This window comes from Physeter macrocephalus, chromosome 15 (genome assembly GCF_002837175.3).
Source record: "Physeter macrocephalus isolate SW-GA chromosome 15, ASM283717v5, whole genome shotgun sequence".
Lineage (NCBI taxonomy): Eukaryota > Metazoa > Chordata > Mammalia > Artiodactyla > Physeteridae > Physeter > Physeter macrocephalus.
Genome location: NC_041228.1, coordinates 14,724,340 through 14,745,142, shown reverse-complemented (window position 1 = coordinate 14,745,142; position 20,803 = coordinate 14,724,340). Strand labels below are relative to the sequence as shown.

Genomic DNA, 20,803 nt, shown 5'->3' with positions numbered 1-20,803 from the left:
AGTGATAAGACTTGAAAATCAGTGTCTTGGTTGCATATGAATGGAGTGTTAAAAGCATCTTATACTTCACTCCCCATTTTCACTTGCATTAGCAGAGTGAGAAGCATTTACGCTTAAAAGAAGTTTTTGAGTAATTGAAACGTGGCAAATTTTGTTGATGAGGTAATTCTTGTGTTAGTTTTTAGTGAGGCTCTGCTTTTGAAGTGTTGCTGAGGAGGAGGTGATGGTGAGATCCTTACCAAGCCTTTCTGAATTAGGAGCCATCTGTTGCTGCTTTATTCCTACTTTATAAAAAAAAGTGGTAATGTTGAGTTTTGTTTATAACAACACTTTACATTTGTTTGGTACTTTACTTTTGCAGTGCCTTTTCACTGGTATTATCTAACCTAACGTTCAAAAATCCCTCAAAGGAGGGTGGGTGGTGTTATTCTCATTTTACAAATGAGGACACTGAGAGATAGAGGTTAAGTGTTTTGCTTTTGATACACAGCAAGTAATTGGTTGCCAGCACCTAGGCTTAACAATCTTCTGACATCAGGCATGGTTCATCTTCCTCCTCAGTACAGCTGCAATCCAGATACCGAATGCTATAATGATGATCATATGCTAGATCTTAAAACTAACAGATGTGAACGTGATGTTCTTTAGCACAAGACTTCTTAGTAACCCACCAGCTACTGAATCCCAGCCATCCTGCTTACCACTGCAAAATGTAATGCCCTCATATCTGTGGCAAAAATGGAGCTGTGTGATTTCCAATGTATAGGAATAGCGAATCATTATGTTGTACACCTGAAACTAATATAATGTTGTCTATTGATTATACCACAAAAAAAGAACATTAGCTAGCTTTAATGCTTTGTGCTTAACATATTTTGTTTAATTCTGATAGGGAATACAAGTGAGGTTAGTTAAATAATGTTACAATGAAATTAATAAGAATGGGGACCTGTTGGGAAAGCATTTTATTCCTGCCAGTTAGAAGTCACTCGTCATGATCATAAATTAACAGGCAGTTGCTTGTCTCATTATAGAAAGGCGGTCCCAGCTGAGCCTGATAGACTCCCAACCCCTCCCCGCCGTACCTCTCCACGTAAATTGATGACATGCGTGCAGTCAAGACCTGTGCTGATTCCTGGGTTGGGGAGACTGAGAAATGGAGAACACTGATCATTTCTATTCCTGAACCCCCCAGGAGAAGAGAGAGTTTGCTAGAGAGAGAGCAGAAGCTCTAGGAAACTTTATGAAATTTGGGATTACCAAGTGTTGTTTTGGGCACTAAACAACCAAATGTAACGTGGACTTGAGGGTGGTAGGAGGGGCTTTCCCCACTTCTGCTTTGAGAGGAGGCCGGAGGCCATGGTGGAGGAGCTGGAAAAAAGAAACCAAAACAAAGCTGGGTTTGAGAGGATTCACATACTCATTCTGCCAGTAGTGTAGCCACTGTCTTGAGTGTTCTTCTGGCATGTAACTACAGAGCCTCTGAGAGCCCCTTGGGGACCAGGTTCTTTAATGCAGTGTGCTCAGAGTTGAGCTTCAGGCTAGGGAGCTTTAGAGTATTTTCTTTAATTAAATCTTTTGTAGGTTAAGAACACTGAATATAGTAATCTGGTGTTTTCCTTGTACTATATCCATGCTTCTTATTTTTCTAGTAAATCATGGAAGTTTGCATTTGAGATGTTAAAGAAGAATGTGACCTCAGGCAAGTTACACCTGCCTGCTCTGTGCCTCCCTTTTCTTATCGGTACCTTTTTAAAGATGGATCATAATGGCGTATCTCTCTTATAGAGTGTTAAGGGCAGTAAATAAGGACATAAGTTCTTGTAACACTACCTGGAACCTAGTAAGGGCCATTTAATTGTTAGCTACTGGTAAACATGGTAGCTTTAAAAAATTTTTTTAATACTTCAATTAAGGCCATACTGTGTTACAGATATTTCAGTTTTTGGAAGTCATCAGCAAAATGTTGGTGCTGTTTATTTGAACATTTTGACCCCAGAGTATTCTCTGGATCAGACTTTATGAGAGATACAAAATATTTTCCAAATCTATCATTTGACTGCTCTCACATTATGGCAGTGTAATTATGCTAATTTATGACATTTGTAAGAATGATAAAATTATTAAAAACTGGTTTTGGTGGTAAAAAATTTCATTCTGAATAAAAACAAATGTCTTAACTATTTGAGGACCATACGATGAAGCATCTTATTTGTTTTTGAAAGTGACAGGTTTGTGTGTAAAAGATACCAAAGGATGGTTGAAATCAATTGTTCTACCTGGTTAGTTTTTTAATAATTGTAGACCTCTCTGTGCTACTGTATATAAATCTCAAAATTTGTCACTCTCACCTTTTTCCTTAAAATGGAATTGTAAACATGGAAATCTATTCTGCATCCAGTTTTATTTAGTGTCTGAAGAATTTAGTCTCCTACCCCTACAAAAAACTATTACTACTATACTTTTTTTTTTTTTTTTTGGCGGTACGCGGGCATCTCGCTGTTGTGGCCTCTCCCGTTGCGGAGCACAGGCTCCGGACGCGCAGGCTCAGCGGCCATGGCTCACTGGCCCAGCCGCTCCGCGGCATGTGGTATCCTCCCGGACCGGGACACGAACCCGTGTCCCCTGCATCGGCAGGCGGACTCTCAACCACTGCGCCACCAGGGAAGCCCACTACTATACTTTTATTTGGTATCTAATAAGAGAATTTCAGCAAGTCAGAATATAAAGCTTCTCATTTTGGAGATCCAAGTAAGATCATATCACAATATATGTAATTTTTAAGAATATTAAGCTATTCTTAGGAGGTGTTCAGTGCTAAATGAAATGCAGCCCAGTGCATCGTAATGCTGAATTAACAAGTCTAAATCCAAGGCAGAAAATGCAAGCATAGGCGTTTGTTTTAATAGTATTACTCATATAATGACAATTCATTGAAGTGGAAAGTCCTTTCTAAACATAAAAGAAAATCCAGAAGTTACAAGGGAAAATTTGATAAATTTGAGTACATAAAAATGAGAAACTTCTTTATGAAAATATTTTTTTTACAAAGATTCTTAAAAATAACACATTAAGGGGAAAATATTTGCGTCATATTTAGTTGAAGTACTAATAGAAGTTTTACTCTGTCAATAAGAAAAACTTATACTCCCAGAGAAAAATGGGCCCAGGATAAGCATTTCACAGTAAATGAAATGCACATGGTCAGTAAGCAAAACAAAAATTACTCAGCCTCATTTATAATTTAACAAATGCAGTTAAAACAAAATTTCATGTATGAGATTGGTGAAGAATTCAAAGTTTGAATAAAAACTAGGTTGGCAGAGGTATGGGGATATAGATGAAGTTAAACAATTTTTGTAAGGTGTTATTTCTATGTAAAGCCATTTGGTGCTATCAACTATAATTCATCGTATACCTTTTGACTCACAATTCCAGTTCTAAGAACTTGGCCTGAAGATACAGTTGTGCGAAAACTGTTGGCAAGGATATTCATTGCAGCATTGTTGGTAATAACAAAACAAAAACAAATTGTTAATCTAAATGTCTATCGAAAGAGAATCTGTTCATTGTACAATATTATCAGTTTCAGCCATGCAATGAAGTTGTTGAAAAAAATGATAGTTATTTTTGGTGCTGTAGAAAGAACTCAGAAAACCTGTGAAGTGTAAAAACAAAGCGAAGCAGTAGTAATTATGACTGCATTGGGATAGCCTAGGGGTTCTCAGCAGAGATACCGTTGACATTTTGGATGGGATAATTCTTTGATGGGGGCGTGGGGATTGTGGCCAGACGACTGGAGGGGAAGGGAGGGTGTGCAAACTGATCCTGGTTGAGAACTACTGAGGTGGACAAATAGACCAGTAAATAGCACAGAATAGAAAGCCCAGAAACATACCACCCATGTATGTAGAGAAACTTGATGTGTTTCAGAGGTAGAATTGGAAGTATACAATACATTGAGGTAAATACAGACTATTCAATTAATGGTTATTTAGTTATTCATGTGGAAAAAATTATACTGGATCCCTACCTCACATCAATATATAAATAGTTTGGACTTCCTGGTGGCGCAGTGGTTAAGAATCCGCCTGCCAGTGCAGGGGACACGGGTTTGAGCCCTGGTCCGGGAAGATCCCACATGCCGCTGAGCAACTAAGCCCGTGCGCCACAGCTACTGAGCCTGTGCTCTAGAAACTGTGACACACCTACTGAAGCCCCCGCTACTAGAGCCGGTGCTTCACAACAAGAGAAGCCACCGCAACGAGAAGCCCATGCACCGCAACGAAGAGTAGCCCCTGCTCACTGCAACTAGAGAAAGCCCGCGTGCAGCAACAAAGACCCAACATAGCCAAAATAAATAAATAAATAAATTTATAAAATATATATATAAATAGTTCTAAGTGGATTAATATCTAAACGTGAAAAGCAGAACTTTAAAAATTTTAGAAGAAAATAAAGAATTTTTTTTTTTAGGGTTAGAGTAAGGGAAAAGTTCTTTAGAAATATGTCAAAGCAAATGTATTAAATAATGATTCATAAGTTCAATGATATTAAAATTAAAAACCTCTTTTAATCAAAAGCCAGCATCAGAAAGTGAAAAGAGCAGTCACACATCTGGAGAAGATATTTGCATTATAGATAACTACAAAGAATCTGTAGTCAGAGTATTTTTTAAATGACTACAATTCAATAAGGAAAAACAACTCCGTAAATAAATGAGCAAAAGATAAACTGGCAATTCACAGAGGAAGAAACATGAATGGTCAGTAAATCGAAAGGTGCCCTCTTTGATGAGTAATCAGAAATGTAATTTTTAGAAAAGATTTAAAAACTCCACTATTATAATGAGATCTCCTTTGCGTAAAAAGCAAAAACAAGTATTTATCCATGAATGTGTGTTTATTTATGCAAAACTTGGTTAACTTTTCATTTAATACCTATAGGGTTGAACTTTTAAAAAAAATCATGTTCATATATTTCTTTTTAATAAACAAATAGTTGTTAAAAATTTAATTTAAAAGCAAAATTTATCTCATTAATAAAAAACCTTAGAATACCCTTTTTTAACCTAAAGTAAGAGTTTGATAGAGAAATTTTCTTTATGCTATAGTTTGTCAAGTACACCTACAGACTGACATCCCAATATGTACATCCCAAGATGTTTTATTTACTTTGTTCTATATTTCATTGCATAGGGTTCCCTTGGGAGTAATGTAGTTAAAACATTTATTTTTGTACTGTTCCGTCTTTATTCTGTCAGGCATTGAAATGTTTTTCCACAGCTTGCTTTAGATTTTATATTAAAGGTATTTAAGGTACCTGGGGAGTTATGTCTTATTTCCTTCTAATTTTTAGTCCCCAACTTCCAGAAAGGTTAAGGGTATGAATGGACTTTACACATAAAAGAATTAAACACTTTGCTGTATAACATGCATGGTGGTTTGTTTTTTGTTTTCAGCTTGTTTTGTTTGCTCATTTTTGGTAATCCAAATTGAAAAGGCACTGAACTCTTTCATGAATTGAGTTCATGTATATCTTCAAAGCTCTGAATTGATTTTGATACCTGCCGCTTTTCCTACCTTGAGCACTTTAGTGAAGTTCTCTAATCACTGGAGAATTGGATCCCTGAATTGTGATTCCAGTTAATTCTATGCACCACCGTCCCAAGGTGATTTTTCTTTATAAAGTAGCATTTATATATAGCCTTGATTACTTATTGCAGGTCACTCTTAAATCCTAATGAGGAAACTGTCCTGGGGCTTAATTTTCTTAGGCCTACAGGTTAAATATCAAGAGTTGCATGGCTGAAGTTGTGAAAATGCAACGAAACTGATATTATTGACAACACTTCCCGAAGGCCATGAGAGGGAGTATTACTTGAGAGACTTGGAAAGTTGACTTTTTTTCCTGTGAAATGAGAGCTGATTCTACATTCCATACACAGGAACATGAGTATAAAGGAAAAATTTAAGAATTTAAAAAATTAAAATAATTTTAAATAATAATAAATTTAAAATAACAATAATAAAATTAAAATAATTTTATACTATTCTTGAAATGTTTGGTCATTATTAAATCTTGGGGAATAATTTTAATCAAAGAGTAGTATCAGGGGCTTCCCTGGTGGTACAGTGGTTAAGAATCTGCCTGCCAGTGCAGGGAACGTGGGTTCGAGCCCTGGTCCGGGAAGATCCCACATGCCAGGGAGCAACTAAGCCCGTGCACCACAACTACTGAGCCCACATGCCACAGCTACTAAAGCCTGCACGTCTAGAGCCCGAGCTCCGCAACAAGAGAAGCCCCCGCTCACCGCAACTAGAGAAAGCCCGCGCGCAGCAACGAAGACCCAACGCAGCCAAAAATAAAATAAATTAATTTTTAAAAAAAGATTAAATGGAGACAAATCAACTTTAGGGGTGTTTACTTTAAAAAAAAAAAAAAGAGTAGTATCAGATTGTTACTTGCTAGGAGACATCCAGACTTTGAGGTTGTAGTCTCACTACATTATTTGTCTGTCACACTCTCTTTTGTCCAGAAGTATTTCTAAAACCCAAATAATTCCTTAATCTGTGTAAAAATAAGCTTCCGGGGGAAGAAAAGCTATTAGAATAAAAAGATCTGGTTATAAATTACAGCAAAGTTCATGAATATTCACAGGTAAAGATTAATGTACCACTTTGTGAATAGCAAGTTAAAAATAATTTACAGTCCCTGCTTGACTTTCTCCCTTTTAAAAAGTAACATATAATAGAACTGAAGTTATCTTGGTTTTGTTTTGACGCATTTTAGGAGATTGTTTTGTTTCAGGAAAAAATACTTTTGTTTTTCTGTGTAGAGAAAGTAAGATTACATATGGCATATGGTGGCTGAGTAAATTCCATTTCCTGTTACCTTCCACAGGAAGGGTTTCTAAACCTGCTCAAAAAAAAAAAAAGCCCTTTTTTTTTTTTTTTTTTCTTCCCGGTACGCGGGCCTCTCACTGTTGTGGGCTCTCCCATTGCGGAGCACAGGCTCCGGACGCGCAGGCTCAGCGGCCATGGCTCACGGGCCCAGCCGCTCCACGGTTTGTGGGACCTTCCCGGACCGGGGCACGAACCCGTATCCCCTGCATTGGCAGGCGGACTCTCAACCACTTGCGCCACCAGGGAAGCCCAGAAAAGCCCATTTTCTGTTGAAAGGGCTCTTTGGGAGGATTTTTAGTGGCCCACTTGTTCAGCGAATTGGGTGGTTCTTGCGCATAGGTTGATGTATATTCCAGGTGATTGTTTTCTTTTGTTGTCCTTTTCACAAATGACCTGACAAATAGGCACAGGGTAAAATTTTAAGTTTGTGGGCAAAGTCATCATTTGGAGGAACTTGGCCCTTGCTTTTAACTGCAGTAGATTGTGAAATGGCTCTATTGTATTATGCAGTGTTGGTCTTGGGTGCATGCTGAAATCAGGTGGATAGATGGATGTTTAATTTGGAGTTTGTCACTTTTTCTGTACTCCAGGGTCTGATGTCTCAGCTTTGTCTTACCTTTTCATAGGTTTCAATTTCCAAGTGGGCTGTATTTTATGGTTGCCTTTAAAAATAGAACACAGAATTCAACAGAAACGTTTATTTCCCCAATTATTTTTTTATTTTATTTATTTATTATTTTCTAAAAAATATTTCGGGATCTATAGATGTAAAAGGTAGAATCCTTGCTTGCTATCAAGGACCCTATAATAGGGTAGGTACCTACTCAGATAACTACAAACTTCAGTATCAGGTGGTGTATGAGTATTAGGAGTTTCGCCAAGTTCTGTAGATATGCTGAAGGAACAGTCAGTATCAGAAAAAGTGGGTCTGTAGGATGGATAGGATTTGAACAGTCAGGGATTTGGGAAGTTGATGGGGCCGTTCTGCCAGGCAAAGAGAAGAATGTAAATACAGCTGTAATTATGGCAGAGAAGAAGGGGTATGTTTGGGAAAGAAATCTGGGGCATTGGTGTGTGTGTTGGGAGGAATATTACTTTAAAGCAAATTGGGTCCTTGAATGTTAGGACAAGGAGTGTAGAATTCCCCCCCCCCCCCCCGTACGCGGGCCTCTCACTGTTGTGGCCTCTCCCGTTGCGGAGCACAGGCTCCGGACGCGCAGGCTCAGCGGCCATGGCTCACGGGCCCAGCCGCTCCGCAGCTTGTGAGATCTTCCCAGACCGGGGCACGAACCCGTGTCCCCTGCATCGGCAGGCGGACTCTCAACCACTGCGCCACCAGGGAAGCCCAAGGAGTGTAGATTTTAATTGATAGTAATTTCAGAGCTGCTGCAGTATTTTGAGCAGAGACATGAAGAAAGGCAATTTGGTGATGGCTTGTAGATGGATTTGGATGAGAGAGTTTTCAGAGACAGACTAATAGGTGGGTGTCACTGAGAAAAGGGAGGTATAGGTATTAGTAAAATTTGTCACTGATTGTCAGAGTTTGAGGATGAGGGGCTAGAGGTACTGTTAGGAGAATAACAATGGTACCTCTGACATTGGAAATCGCAAGGAAGAGCTGTTTGAGGTGAGAGTAGGTTCAGTAGGTTTTAGAAGTTTTGAGTGTTGCACTTGTAATGTAGAAGTGGAAGTAGGTGAATATTTGGGTGTGGTTCCCATAGCTGAAACCTTGGATAATAATGTTTATCGTAATCTCACTTAAAAATTTGTCAGAGTACCAAGAAAGATGGTGCTGGAGGCACAACAGACTATATACATTGGTTGCTTACGGGGCGGGGAGGGGGAAGATTTATTAAAACATATTGTGGTTTTCTGAGTTACTTTTGTAATTTGAAGAACAGTAAAAAGGGTTGACTATTTGAAGAAAAAGATGCAAACATACAGGAAAAAGGAAACTTGGAGGAAATGTCTGGTATCTGTAGGAAAGTATGTACAGAAAAAAAGCGAATTTGGACCTGAGGGAGAATACTCAAATTTAAGGAGCAGGAAAAATAAGAGCCAGCAGTTCAGTTTGAGTAAACGGAGGAATTAGGGGTAAGTGTGAAACTTAAACTTGATTTCCTAAAGAACACGTTTAAGAAAAAGAAATCTCAGATTTAAAAGGAACAAAAGTTTTCCACTTGGGTTATTAATTCTTAATGTTTTTGTAATGGAATTATCTTAAATATTTTTAATAATTATGAATATGTTCTTTCAAGTTTAAAACTTGTTAAACTGTGTATATCATGACAAACTCATCTTGAAGATAATTTAGTAATTTGGTGTCTGGACATATACTACTACTTGAATTACTTTGGAAATTAGAAAATAAGGGGTAGGATTTTTAAGGATAATATGTTTGATCTGTCCTGTTGAACTTCGACTTTACAAAAAACATTTATTGGCCTTTAAGCCTAAATTGTCTTGAGGCTTAACTTAAGTTCATCAGTTTGAAAATATTCATACTTCCTTAGTAAAGGAAGAATATCATAACTGTTAGTGGAAAAAACATTCTTTAAAAATGTTTCATTCGAATTTCCTTTTTTTTTTTTAAGGTATATTTGTATCCAGTATTGTTCTGATCTTGTCACAACGATCACTTTTCAAGTTTTACATGTACAGCTCAGCCTTTCTATTAGCTGCAACTTCAGTGTTGGTAAATTATTATGCTGCTTTGCACATTGACTTCTATGGTGCCTACAACACATCAGCTTTTGGAATTGAGCTGCTTCCTCGAAAAGGGCCCTCGCTGTGGATGGCACTCATTGTTCTACAGCTAACATTTGGAATTGGATACATTACACTACTCCAAATTCATTCCGTCTATTCACAGTTAATTATTTTGGATCTCTTGGTTCCTGTAATAGGCTTAATCACAGAGCTACCATTACACATCCGAGAGACTTTAGTTTTTACTTCTTCCTTGATTCTTACATTAAATACAGTGCTTGTCTTGGCAGTGAAACTTAAGTGGTTTTATTATTCCACAAGATACGTTTATCTTTTAGTGAGGCACATGTATCGAATTTATGGATTACAGTTATTAATGGAGGACACATGGAAGAGGATTCGCTTCCCAGATGTACTGAGAGTCTTTTGGCTAACAAGAATTACAGCTCAGGCTACAGTATTAATGTACATTTTAAGGATGGCAAATGAAACTGATTCCTTCTTTATTTCTTGGGATGATTTCTGGGACCTCATTTGTAATCTTATAATTAGTGGATGTGATTCTACACTCACTGTACTGGGCATGAGTGCTGTAATTTCCTCGATAGCCCATTATTTGGGTCTTGGAATATTGGCCTTTATTGGATCAACTGAAGAAGATGACAGGCGGCTTGGCTTTGTAGCACCTGTTTTATTTTTTATTTTGGCTCTTCAGACTGGTTTAAGTGGGCTAAGACCAGAAGAGAGACTTATTCGCTTAAGTAGAAACATGTGCCTTTTATTAACAGCAGTCCTGCATTTCATCCATGGAATGACAGACCCTGTATTAATGTCTCTCAGTGCCTCTCACGTGTCATCTTTTCGTAGACATTTTCCTGTGCTCTTTGTCTCTGCTTGCCTGTTTATTCTTCCTGTTATACTCAGTTATGTTCTTTGGCATCACTATGCACTAAATACATGGCTGTTTGCAGTTACAGCCTTTTGTGTGGAACTCTGCTTAAAAGTAATTGTTTCTCTCACTGTTTATACGTTATTCATGATTGATGGCTACTATAATGTCCTCTGGGAAAAGCTTGATGATTATGTCTACTATGTTCGTTCAACAGGCAATATTATTGAATTTATATTTGGAGTGGTAATGTTTGGAAATGGGGCTTATACTATGATGTTTGAGTCAGGAAGTAAAATTCGGGCTTGTATGATGTGCTTACATGCCTATTTTAACATCTACTTACAAGCAAAAAATGGCTGGAAGACATTCATGAATCGTAGAACTGCTGTAAAAAAAATTAATTCACTTCCTGAAATAAAAGGGAGCCGCCTACAAGAAATAGATGATGTATGTGCAATCTGCTATCATGAGTTTACAACATCTGCTCGTATTACACCATGTAATCATTATTTCCATGCACTTTGCCTTCGGAAATGGCTGTACATTCAAGATACTTGTCCAATGTGCCATCAGAAAGTGTACATTGAAGATGATATCAAGGATAATTCAAATATATCTAACAACAATGGATTTATTGCACCCAATGAAAATCCAGAGGAAGCTGTAAGAGAAGCTGCTGCTGAATCTGACAGGGAATTGAATGACGACAGTTCAGACTGTGATGACGACGCTCAAAGAGAAAGAAATGGAGTGATTCAGCACACAGGCCCAGCAGCTGAGGAGCTGATGAATGATGATACTGACTAAAATAGCATTTACTAATCATTGAGCTATTTGTTTAAAATTCAGTTCATCCAAAATGGAGTAATACGCTTCACTTCAGTGTGTAACCAAGCACAAAAACAGTATCGATGTTGAATCTGTGAATGGTTTTCCGTTTACTGTGATGTGCTACTGTAAATATACCTCTGCAATTACTTCTGGTCTCTTTGGTGACCTATTTAAATTTGTGTACATTATTGTACATAGAATAAAATTTTCACATTTTTATGCTAAATTTGAACAAATAACCTTTTAATAGATGTAATAATATGGTGCATCAACTGTGCCAAAGATTCCTCAATGAAAGTATATAATGTGTCTAACTCTGGACCCTAGTTTTTCTTTAAAATGGGTGGGAGAGAATAAAAATGCAAATCAGGGGAAACCATGTTAAATCAAAGAAATCAAATAATTTGGACCAGAGGATAAATGCTAAATGTAGAGTATTTTTAAAACTAAGGAAAAAAATAGGCTGCCAGAAGTGATTGAGACACTTTTTTGAAATTTGAGAGTAGCACTGTGGTTGAGCTGGGTTTGAAAGTCACAATTCAGAGAGTGTGTGAGTTGAGAAATAGGCTTATTTATATATCAACTAACCTTTGGTATAAACCAGGATGTGCTAATTGTTTTAATTTTGATGTAAAAAATCACTATATTTGTTAGCCAGTCTGTTTGCAGAGTTGACATAAAATTGTCCTTTTGAACTTTTGAAGAGATCACAACATGAAATACTTCGGGGTTTTCACTATTTTAAACTAAGACATTAAGTGACCAAAAAATTCTCACCTGACTTCATGGGGTGGCATACAGTGATATAATACCTCTTTAGACAACTTCCAGAGAATTCCTTTATTGAAACTTATGAGTTTTACCATGAAATTTTATATACATGATGGAAAAATGGGAGACATATGCCAATTACATGTCAGGAAAAAATATTTTAATAGTGTTGTTATATAGCGTATTGGCTAGTTCCAGTGGATCTTCATCTCTTACTGCTGACATTATTTCCAGTATTTGACTAAAACAGAACAAAAATGGATGGTTACATTTCTAAGTACATATTCTGTTTTAAAGGTATTATCCTTTTTCACATAAAGGAAAAGATACTGTTTTAGCATCTTTAACATAAAAAGCCTAACAGACGTTAAAGTTTTCAGCAACGTTAACAGAAAGTTTAACTGCTAGGATATTTAAAACAGAGCAGTTAAAGACAAATTTCTGAGAGTCTTGCATATAACTAGAGCCAGGAACCAGGTTCAAGTAAATTATAAAACCAGCCCATATTATGTGTACCACAATTAGGGAATTAACCCAGTGGAAATGAAGAGTCCTTTTAAACTGTGGGTTAATTACACATTAGTGGGTCATGATGCACTTTTAAAAAATTAAAAGGAAAAGCACACTGCATTTAGTAAGGGAAGTACTGTTTCATTTTTGTTTGGGTTTTATTTATACATGCGAGTGTACTGAGTCATAGTGTGGTATTGTGGGGATAGCAGTTAAAGTTTGAAAGCCACTGCTTGGAGAACTGGTCGTAAAGGACAGCAAGAAATTGCTGCATCACCATCAGCACAGTGACGACAAAGGAAGTTAGAACAAGTTACTTAGAACAATGTATGGTTATTAGGGGGGATGGGGAGAGAGAACTTCCTATATGTTTTTCCCTGCAATAGAAAGGTGTGAATCTTTCTATTTCTTTGCCTAGAATAATGATAATTATCAGTAGCTGTTTTCTAGCAATATTGTATGTAGACAATATTTCTTATACATGAATTAGAAAGTTCAAAGTCAGAATTAAACATTGAAATATTCTTTGTCTTAAGCTTTTTGTTCCCTTTATGGGTTTTTAAAATACGAACACCTAAAGGAATCAGGGACAGAGATTAGAGATTAACTGGAACTTTTAAATTCTATAGGAGTAACAAAAGCCTTGTTTATGTTAAATGAACTGACTACAGTTTTTATCTGACAGTCAAAATAGGCTAAAAGCAAATCTGTTAACACTGAAAGTGACATTAAAGATTCAATTTTCTTAGCAAACTAGATTTTTCTTCTATTAACTACTTGGAATTGGAAATTAATACATAATACTGGGAATCAGTATGATTCCTGCCACCAATCTCCCTCTGGTCCTTTCTCCACACTGATACCAGTTAAAGGCTTTCCTGCTTAAAATCCTTTGGGTCCTGATAAAATCTAAATTCCTAAGGGTGGCACACAAAAGCCCTCACTCTCTGGCCTTACAGTACCTTCCCTATCACTTACCTAGCATCCTACTTTATGCCACACTGCAGTCATTGTTCCAAGCTCTTCCTCGGTCTGCCTTCGCTGAAGGTGTTTGTCTTGGTCTGGCCTAACTCCTGGTCCAACTTAGTAAACAGATGAAATGTCACCTTAGTTAAGCACTCCATTTCCCCTCAGGGCAGGCAGCTGCTCTGTCCTATGGCCCCAGTCCTATGTTCATACCTCTATAACAGCACTACTATCTTGGATTATACTTTTTATCTGCTTGTTTGCTCCAGGAGGATCCTTGTCAGACTTAGTTAACACCTTAACCAAAGTGCCTGGCACAATGTACCTACTCATCTGGTGGGATGAGGGTGAGAAGGGTCTTGATTCTTCTGTGTAGTCTCAGTAACTTGTACCTTTCCTGATATTTGGCAAGAGCTCCAAAATGTATTTCAAGGAATTTATAATCTAATGGGGGGGGGGGAACAGAGATCTCTATACAAATAATTAGAACATAAAACTCTTAACAGATGAAGTTTATAAAAATGACTTTGTAAGTAGGAATTAACTTGCTAATTAGTATTTAGCGTTAGACTAGGGGCATGTGTATTTCTGAAATGTGGTTTAAAATTTTTCAGTTTGCAAATGTTGATTTAACCAAGCTCTGCTTACTCAGAACTGGTATTCATGATTGCAGTAGATACTCAAAAGCCTTCTTGGTTCTTAATAATCTGCATTTAGAAACACCTTAAAATTTTGTCTTGCAAACATGTAGCTAAAGTCAACAGCTATACTTTTACTTACGATTAAGGCAGTGTGGAAAACCAATTTACATACTGTTGGCAACTACTTCCTCTAAGCTGGCTGCTGGAAAACTGCCAGTTTCTTGTCTCTAGTGTCCTTTTAAATCTCCAAAGAATTAATGAAATGTCTCTGGACTGAACCTGCAAGTACCTACATTTCATAAAAATTACAAGTGTTTCTTCACTAATCAGAGTTTAAATATATTCCTCACCCTACAGATTTAAAAACATTCAGTTTTAAAGTCTTTGCCAACATCAGCATGTTAATAAAGGAAAATCCAGTGTATCTTTATAGAATAATTATTTTTCTGCTCGCTGAATTTTAGATCTGGCTTATCTAATATACTCTTACCTGTTAAAACTACTAAAAAAAGATGGAGCATATTAAAGGAATTATTACAACAATCCAATACTAATTTTTATGAATAAATATATCCAGTGTGATAAATATATCCAGTTGCCTGAACTGGTAAGCCATACTAGATTGATACAGTCAGATTTAAATTACTGCTTGTGCAACAAAAGAAACTGGATGACAGGCCCATTAAAATAAACTTTTCCTATAAATTACAATATGCTGTACAGCTCCTTGGCAGTTAGATGGGTAATACCCCCCTTCTTTTCACATGTGCTCTGTATTATTAAAAAAATGATTCTGGATTAGTTTATTTTTCCCTAGGAAATAAAATTCTATAAAGTTCTGCCCTTTTTCTCGGTTGGAAAAAGGAAATCATTTCTATAATTTGTCCTTTTGTTCAGAGGCTTAAAGAACTGTGTTATTTCTTAGGTTTATTCAAGCTGTCAAATCACTTAAAATACAGATACCATTAAAAAAAAGGTCTCCTGCTAAGACTGTGCTTCTATACATCAGCAGGAAACCTGCAAGATAACAGAACTTAAGCCAGGTAAGGTGATTCTATGTATGGATAGCTTTAAGATCTTTTTCCCTCCCTACAAAATGACAAATGACCAAAATCACATGAAGTTCTTACTCTGTAATAAAACCACTCTGGGTTGAGAGGATATGAAAAAAGGAGCTGATACACAGCAATTAGGTACAGATTCCTCCAAATCACTGCATTAAAATGGTCTTTGATAACTTCACTTGGATTTCACCCAACTTTAATTCTGTCCCTTGAGTTCATTTTGTAAATGGCATTTGGTGGTTGACTTTAATGTTCTGAAGACCATGAAAACAAAATACTTACATTATATGGCAGGGTTCATTTCTGTCTTTCAAACAGTGCCCATTATCCCACTTCTTTTTGGTGGGAAATGAAGTTTTTATATATTTTGATCCAGCATGTGTACTTTTGACTCCACACCAAGGTGCATCTAGAGTTAAGCAAAGGAAGAGAAGTCTCTCAAAAGAGATTTTTACCTTTTTAAATTATTGTTTTTTAAATGAATAGTATCAAACTATTATATAACCTCTAAAATATATGCCATGATTCAGCTTAAAAAATGGTAAAAGGCAACAGAAAACAGCTTTAAGAAAAGTACAAGATAAAATCTTGAACTGTACAAATTCTTAAACTTTTATTTCTTTTTTTCCCACTAACAGTATTGTTGGTGTATGGTATGCTTTAAAAAATCTAAAGCTAAAAGAAATACAACTGTAACATGAAAACATTTAAGTTAAACTTCTATTTGCCCCTACTGAATGTAAAACAGTGGCTTTGATTTTCTTGTTTTTTGTTGTTGTTTGTTTTTTTGGCCGTGCCACGTGGCATGCGGGATCCTAGTTCCCTGATGACCAGGGATCGAACCCCATCCCCCCTGTAGTGGAAGCTTAAGCACTGGACAGCCAGGGGAGTCCCAAAAACAGTGGCTTTGAATACGTACCTAAATCTCTAATAAAGAATTATAATAGCTTACACATTTTACAACCATTGTATTTTTAATAAGATAATTTAGTTTTCATGACTCCCCAAGGAAATACACCTGCTTTCTTCAGAATGGCTCAGTCTTGACTTTACTAAAAAAAGTCCATGTGTATAAGAGCCTTGAGTTCAGGGCAGAGATAAAATTTTTAGCTTCTAACTTTGTCTTACTTTGAGAGGCAGCAGATTAATTTCTAAAATTCTTAAATCCAATTTGATTTAAATGTTTGCACTTTAAAAAGTATTGTACAATTAAGCCATTACAAAGAAGACATTGTTTAAAAAAAATTCTGAATAGTTTTTGAAACCCTGAGGTGAAATGCTTAGTTAAGACTCCTTGTTTAATAAAACAACCTCCTTAGTTACCACATAGTCTGACATTCCATTTTTAAGTGCTTAGGCTTAGTCAGACTTCTAAAATTGAAAAAAATCGCTTGCATAAATATTTTTCCATTACAACTCCCAAAGACTTCCTGAAAAGTATAATTGTTGAGGTTGAGCATGCTAATAAAATAATACTTGTTTAAAGTATTATTTTAAAATAATAATAATTTATTATTATTATAATAAATTATAATATATATATTATATATATTTTCTCTAGCTCTTTTTGGGTATGGTTTAATATGAAAATTAAGTTCTAAAAGCAAACTTACCAGTCTCAATCATTAATTTTTCACTAGGTATTGACTTCAGAACTTCCAAATTAGCCTCAGTTTTCAGTGAGCTTGAAAAAAAAGTTATTCATATATAAAATAAAAAGGTGCATTTAATGAACAGCAACTTTTTCATATTATAAACTTGTTTAAAACAGATTACAGAACTAACCCAAAATCCTGAAACAAAACTTTGGTTGGCTACAATGGAAGTATACTTTAGAAAGTATTTGCACATTCCCATCCTTACAGAATCCAGATTAAGATCTATTCCAACCAGATCCTGCCTTTAGGGGGTACAATTTTTTGTGCCTATCAGCTGATCGTCCAATAACTTTCTGTAACAGTCTGTGTTAAACAATTCTTTGAAAAGAATTTGTTTGCGTCTCTGGGTAATTTGCATAATTTAGAGCTCATAAGGCTGCATTTGAAGGTATGGCCAATTTCTTCATGGGCCAAATACCCAGGGATTCACTGGTCTGAAGGAATCAGATACTCAAGGTTCATGTTTCACTAATCAGAAATAGAATCTTCACAAAGGATGAAAATCACAATCGCTGTTAGAACTATAAGTATTTAACACAGTATGAAACTAGAAAGCTGGTTAGCAGATGTCAGTTCTGTTATTCCTGTTTAGACCCTACCGCAACCCACCCCCAAATCTGGAAACTTTTAAGATCTTCCATTACTCTTGATATTCTGAAACTTGATAATGTGTCCGGGCATAAAACTTTTTCATCCATTTAGGCAGTTGGAATCTTCCAATTTAGACTCTTCCCCACCCCTAACTGGGAAAACATTATGGAAAAACAGGACTTTTCCTCTTTCATTTTCTTTCTTCTCTCTGGGACTTTTATTAGTCAATTTTAGGACTCCTGAATTGGTCTCCGAGGCCCTGTTTCTTTCATACCTTTTTTTCTGGGGAATTAATTTTCATTTTCACACCCTGAGATGGACTGGATTTATTGGTTCCAATTCTCTCTCATTTGACAGAATTATATATCTGCACCCTTGCCATGATTTCTTAGTAGGAAGAAGGAACCTGAATCTGGCCATGGCCTCAAGACTTGCTTTGACCAATGGGATGATATGGCCAAGAGGCTTGGAATGCACTTTCGTGATGTGCAATGGCACTCTCATGATCTTCTGAGATTAGCATGCACTAAGTAACTGTTACCTCTTCAGCCTAGGCACCCAGAATGAAAACACATGGCAAAGATCTGAACCCAACATGGAGCCTGTGGCTGAGCTCACCTCTATCAATCAAACCCCAGCTGACCCAAAGACCCATGACTGTTAAAAAAAAAAAAAAAAAAAAAAAAAGTTTACTGTAATATGTCAATGAGTTTTGGGATGGTTTGCTATATATGTGATGACTAATACTATCCTTATGTTGCATTTTTAATTTCAGGACTTGATATAACTTTTCATTATGGAGAGTTCAAATATACACGTAACTAGAATAACATAGAACCCCCCATTCTCCATGTATTTATTACCTAGCCCCATCAATTATCAACTCCTGGCTGATCCTGTTCCATCCACTGAATGCTTTCCTCTGGGATCGACATAAGCATTCCAAGTCTTAGTCCTCAATAATCCAGTTTGTTCAGTTTTCTTGAGAAAAAATTACTTTTCCCCCTGAGTATAAATGCTTGCTGCTTCTGTACTCTGTGCATGGGAGTGGATATGGGGATTGGTATCTTTCTCTATATAGGCCTTCAATCACCCTGTTTTGGTCACAATTTTAAGCCCAAAGCCTTTCTGGGATTCTGTCTGCTACACCTGCTCCCATCTCCTCTGAGGCCCTTTAGTGATACAGTCTTAAGTTTTCTCTTCCAATTTCATCTGTCTTCCAGAAATCTACAAAACATTTCTCCATTAGCAAAACTTTGGCCTTTTTTTCTTTACTTTTCCTTTTTGAATATAATTTTATTTTAGCAGGATTTTAGGAGGAGTAGGAGGGAAACGTGTGTCTAGTTTACCGTAAGTACCAGCCTTTTGTTAGTGTTCTCTAGAAAAAACAAAGTTCTTATTTTCAGCCAGCTTAATACTTGGTCAATATATTTTCTAAAATATGCTGATATATTTGATATGGATACTAAATTTAAAACATCACCAAATTTTTGGAGTATTTGCATATTTTTACTCTCATGAAAACAAATTGTCTGACTGACTCTTTTCCTACATATATTAATGCTTGTAAAAACTGATCTACAGAGACTTAGAAAACAAACATGGTTACCAAAGGGGAAAGGGAGGCGGGGAGTATGGGATTAACAGATGTACACTACCATATATAAGTAGATAAACGAGAAGGATTTGCTGTATAGCACAGGGAACTGTATTCAATATCTTGTCATAAACTATAATGGAAAAGATGTATAACTGAATCACTTTGCTGTACACTTGAAACAATATTTAAATAAACTACACATCAGTTAAAAAAAACTGATCTAAATACAGAACTATATACTATCAGAAGAAATATTTTTAATCAAAGCCAGAATCTCTAATAAGGTTTCCCATTTAAGGAAGAGCACCTGCATAATTCTATGGTCAAATTTGAAAGTTTCCCATTTTCTTGGGGGGAAAAATTCTAATTTAATCTTTAGAAACCAAAGACTATATCATAATGTAAACAGATTAAATTACCATACCCCAGAAACTCAAGACTACTCTAAACTGAATTTCAAAAGAAGAATAGAAATATTGACTTCGACTAAATAAACTACTGACCCATTAATTCTGAGTTAATGTAGGAGGAAAAAAATCCCAGGTAATTAGCTTAAAGCCAAGTCTTTATAAACTCAAGATCACTTAGAAACCTCTAAGACAGACGTACAGTTCAAGTTGGTGAAATAAAGGTCTCTACCCCCTTCTCTTGAAAATCATCCCAAAATAAGAAGAAACAGCATATTTTGATGAAACTAGGAGACATTTCTAACTCCTTATCACAAAATATAAAGCAGAAAGTAGACAGAGAAATGGTAAATGATCTACCTTTACGTGCTAAGTGACTTAAGTGCTATGTGCCTGTAGAGAGAGATACTGAAGATAAGCAAACCAATTCTCCCAAGGAAGTTCTAAGAACTGGAAGAACTAGGTACCTAGAAAGGCTGGGGTAGGGCAGGGGACTGAAATGGGGATTGTTTGAAAAGTCAGGGTAAAGAGAAGATGGGATTCTCAGATTACTTTCCAATAAATTGGTGCAGAAATGACAACTGCCCTGTACCCTGGCCCGTGAGAGAGAGGCAGAGACAGAGAGAGATGTGTGTACAGTCTCTGGACTGGAAGACAAGCAGCACAGAGGAGTGCAGGGTGAGGCATGGACTAGAAATGGAGACTGACTGCTTACTGAACGGAGACATCCTCTCTCCAGCACCATCCTGCTCCAGAACATAGGTATGTTTATGAATTCTCATCCCATTTTCCCAGCAGGGATCAGAGGACCCCTCTCTGGAGGAACTGAACAAACCCAGAGGAAGATCTTGACAAGCTGACATTAAGGATTCCCCGGTGAGAAAGTCAGTTAGCCGTCTGTGGGCCTGCAGTTGATGGGCTATCTCCCCACAGAGCTTCCAACAGCTTTTCCCCCTTCACTCTTAAAATATACAGCAAAGAACTGCCTGACATTTGAAGATAGAGACCAAAACAAAGAGGAAAAGGAACTCGGAGGAAATAAAAGCATTAAATGGCATATATATATATATATATAAATATAATATATATATATATAAACTTACATCTTTAGAGAGATGGGAAGATGCTGCATCTACCAAACAAGAATACAGTAGGAAAAAAAAACGAGAGCTTTCAGAGACTGAAAACAAAAGCTTAAGTAAGTTTCCTTAAAAAGTTGAAAAAGGGAATTCCCTGACAGTCCAGTGGTTAGGACTCG

At 36.6% G+C, this 20,803-nt stretch overlaps 2 protein-coding genes across 15 annotated transcripts in view; one reads left to right on the top strand and one right to left on the bottom strand.

Moving 5' to 3' along the window:
- The window catches only part of RNF139 (ring finger protein 139), a 106,781-nt gene that overhangs the window by 73,601 nt on the left and 12,377 nt on the right, over positions 1-20,803 (top strand). For 4 of the 9 annotated variants that reach the window (XM_055091238.1, XM_024129415.3, XM_028500593.2 and 1 more), the window contains one exon: positions 9,500-12,093. The exons of 3 other annotated variants lie outside the window; for them this stretch is intronic. In XM_055091238.1, coding sequence (XP_054947213.1) covers positions 9,559-11,313 — 1,755 coding nt within the window. In that variant the 5' untranslated portion in view covers positions 9,500-9,558 and the 3' untranslated portion in view covers positions 11,314-12,093. Of the gene's footprint in view, positions 1-4,482; positions 5,672-7,698; positions 9,000-9,499; positions 12,094-20,803 lie in introns of those variants that run through there. 2 more of the 9 variants (XM_028500598.2, XM_028500597.2) reach the window with 2 other exon arrangements.
- Positions 12,153-20,803, bottom strand: part of TATDN1 (TatD DNase domain containing 1) — a 38,337-nt gene continuing 29,686 nt past the window's right edge. For 4 of the 6 annotated variants that reach the window (XM_007108815.4, XM_055091241.1, XM_028500607.2 and 1 more), the window contains 3 exons: positions 16,903-16,973; positions 15,572-15,698; positions 12,153-12,349 (listed from right to left, as the gene is read on the bottom strand). In XM_007108815.4, the coding sequence (XP_007108877.2) occupies positions 12,247-12,349; positions 15,572-15,698; positions 16,903-16,973 (301 nt within the window). In that variant the 3' untranslated portion in view covers positions 12,153-12,246. The other 2 variants (XR_003683449.2, XM_007108816.4) reach the window with 2 other exon arrangements.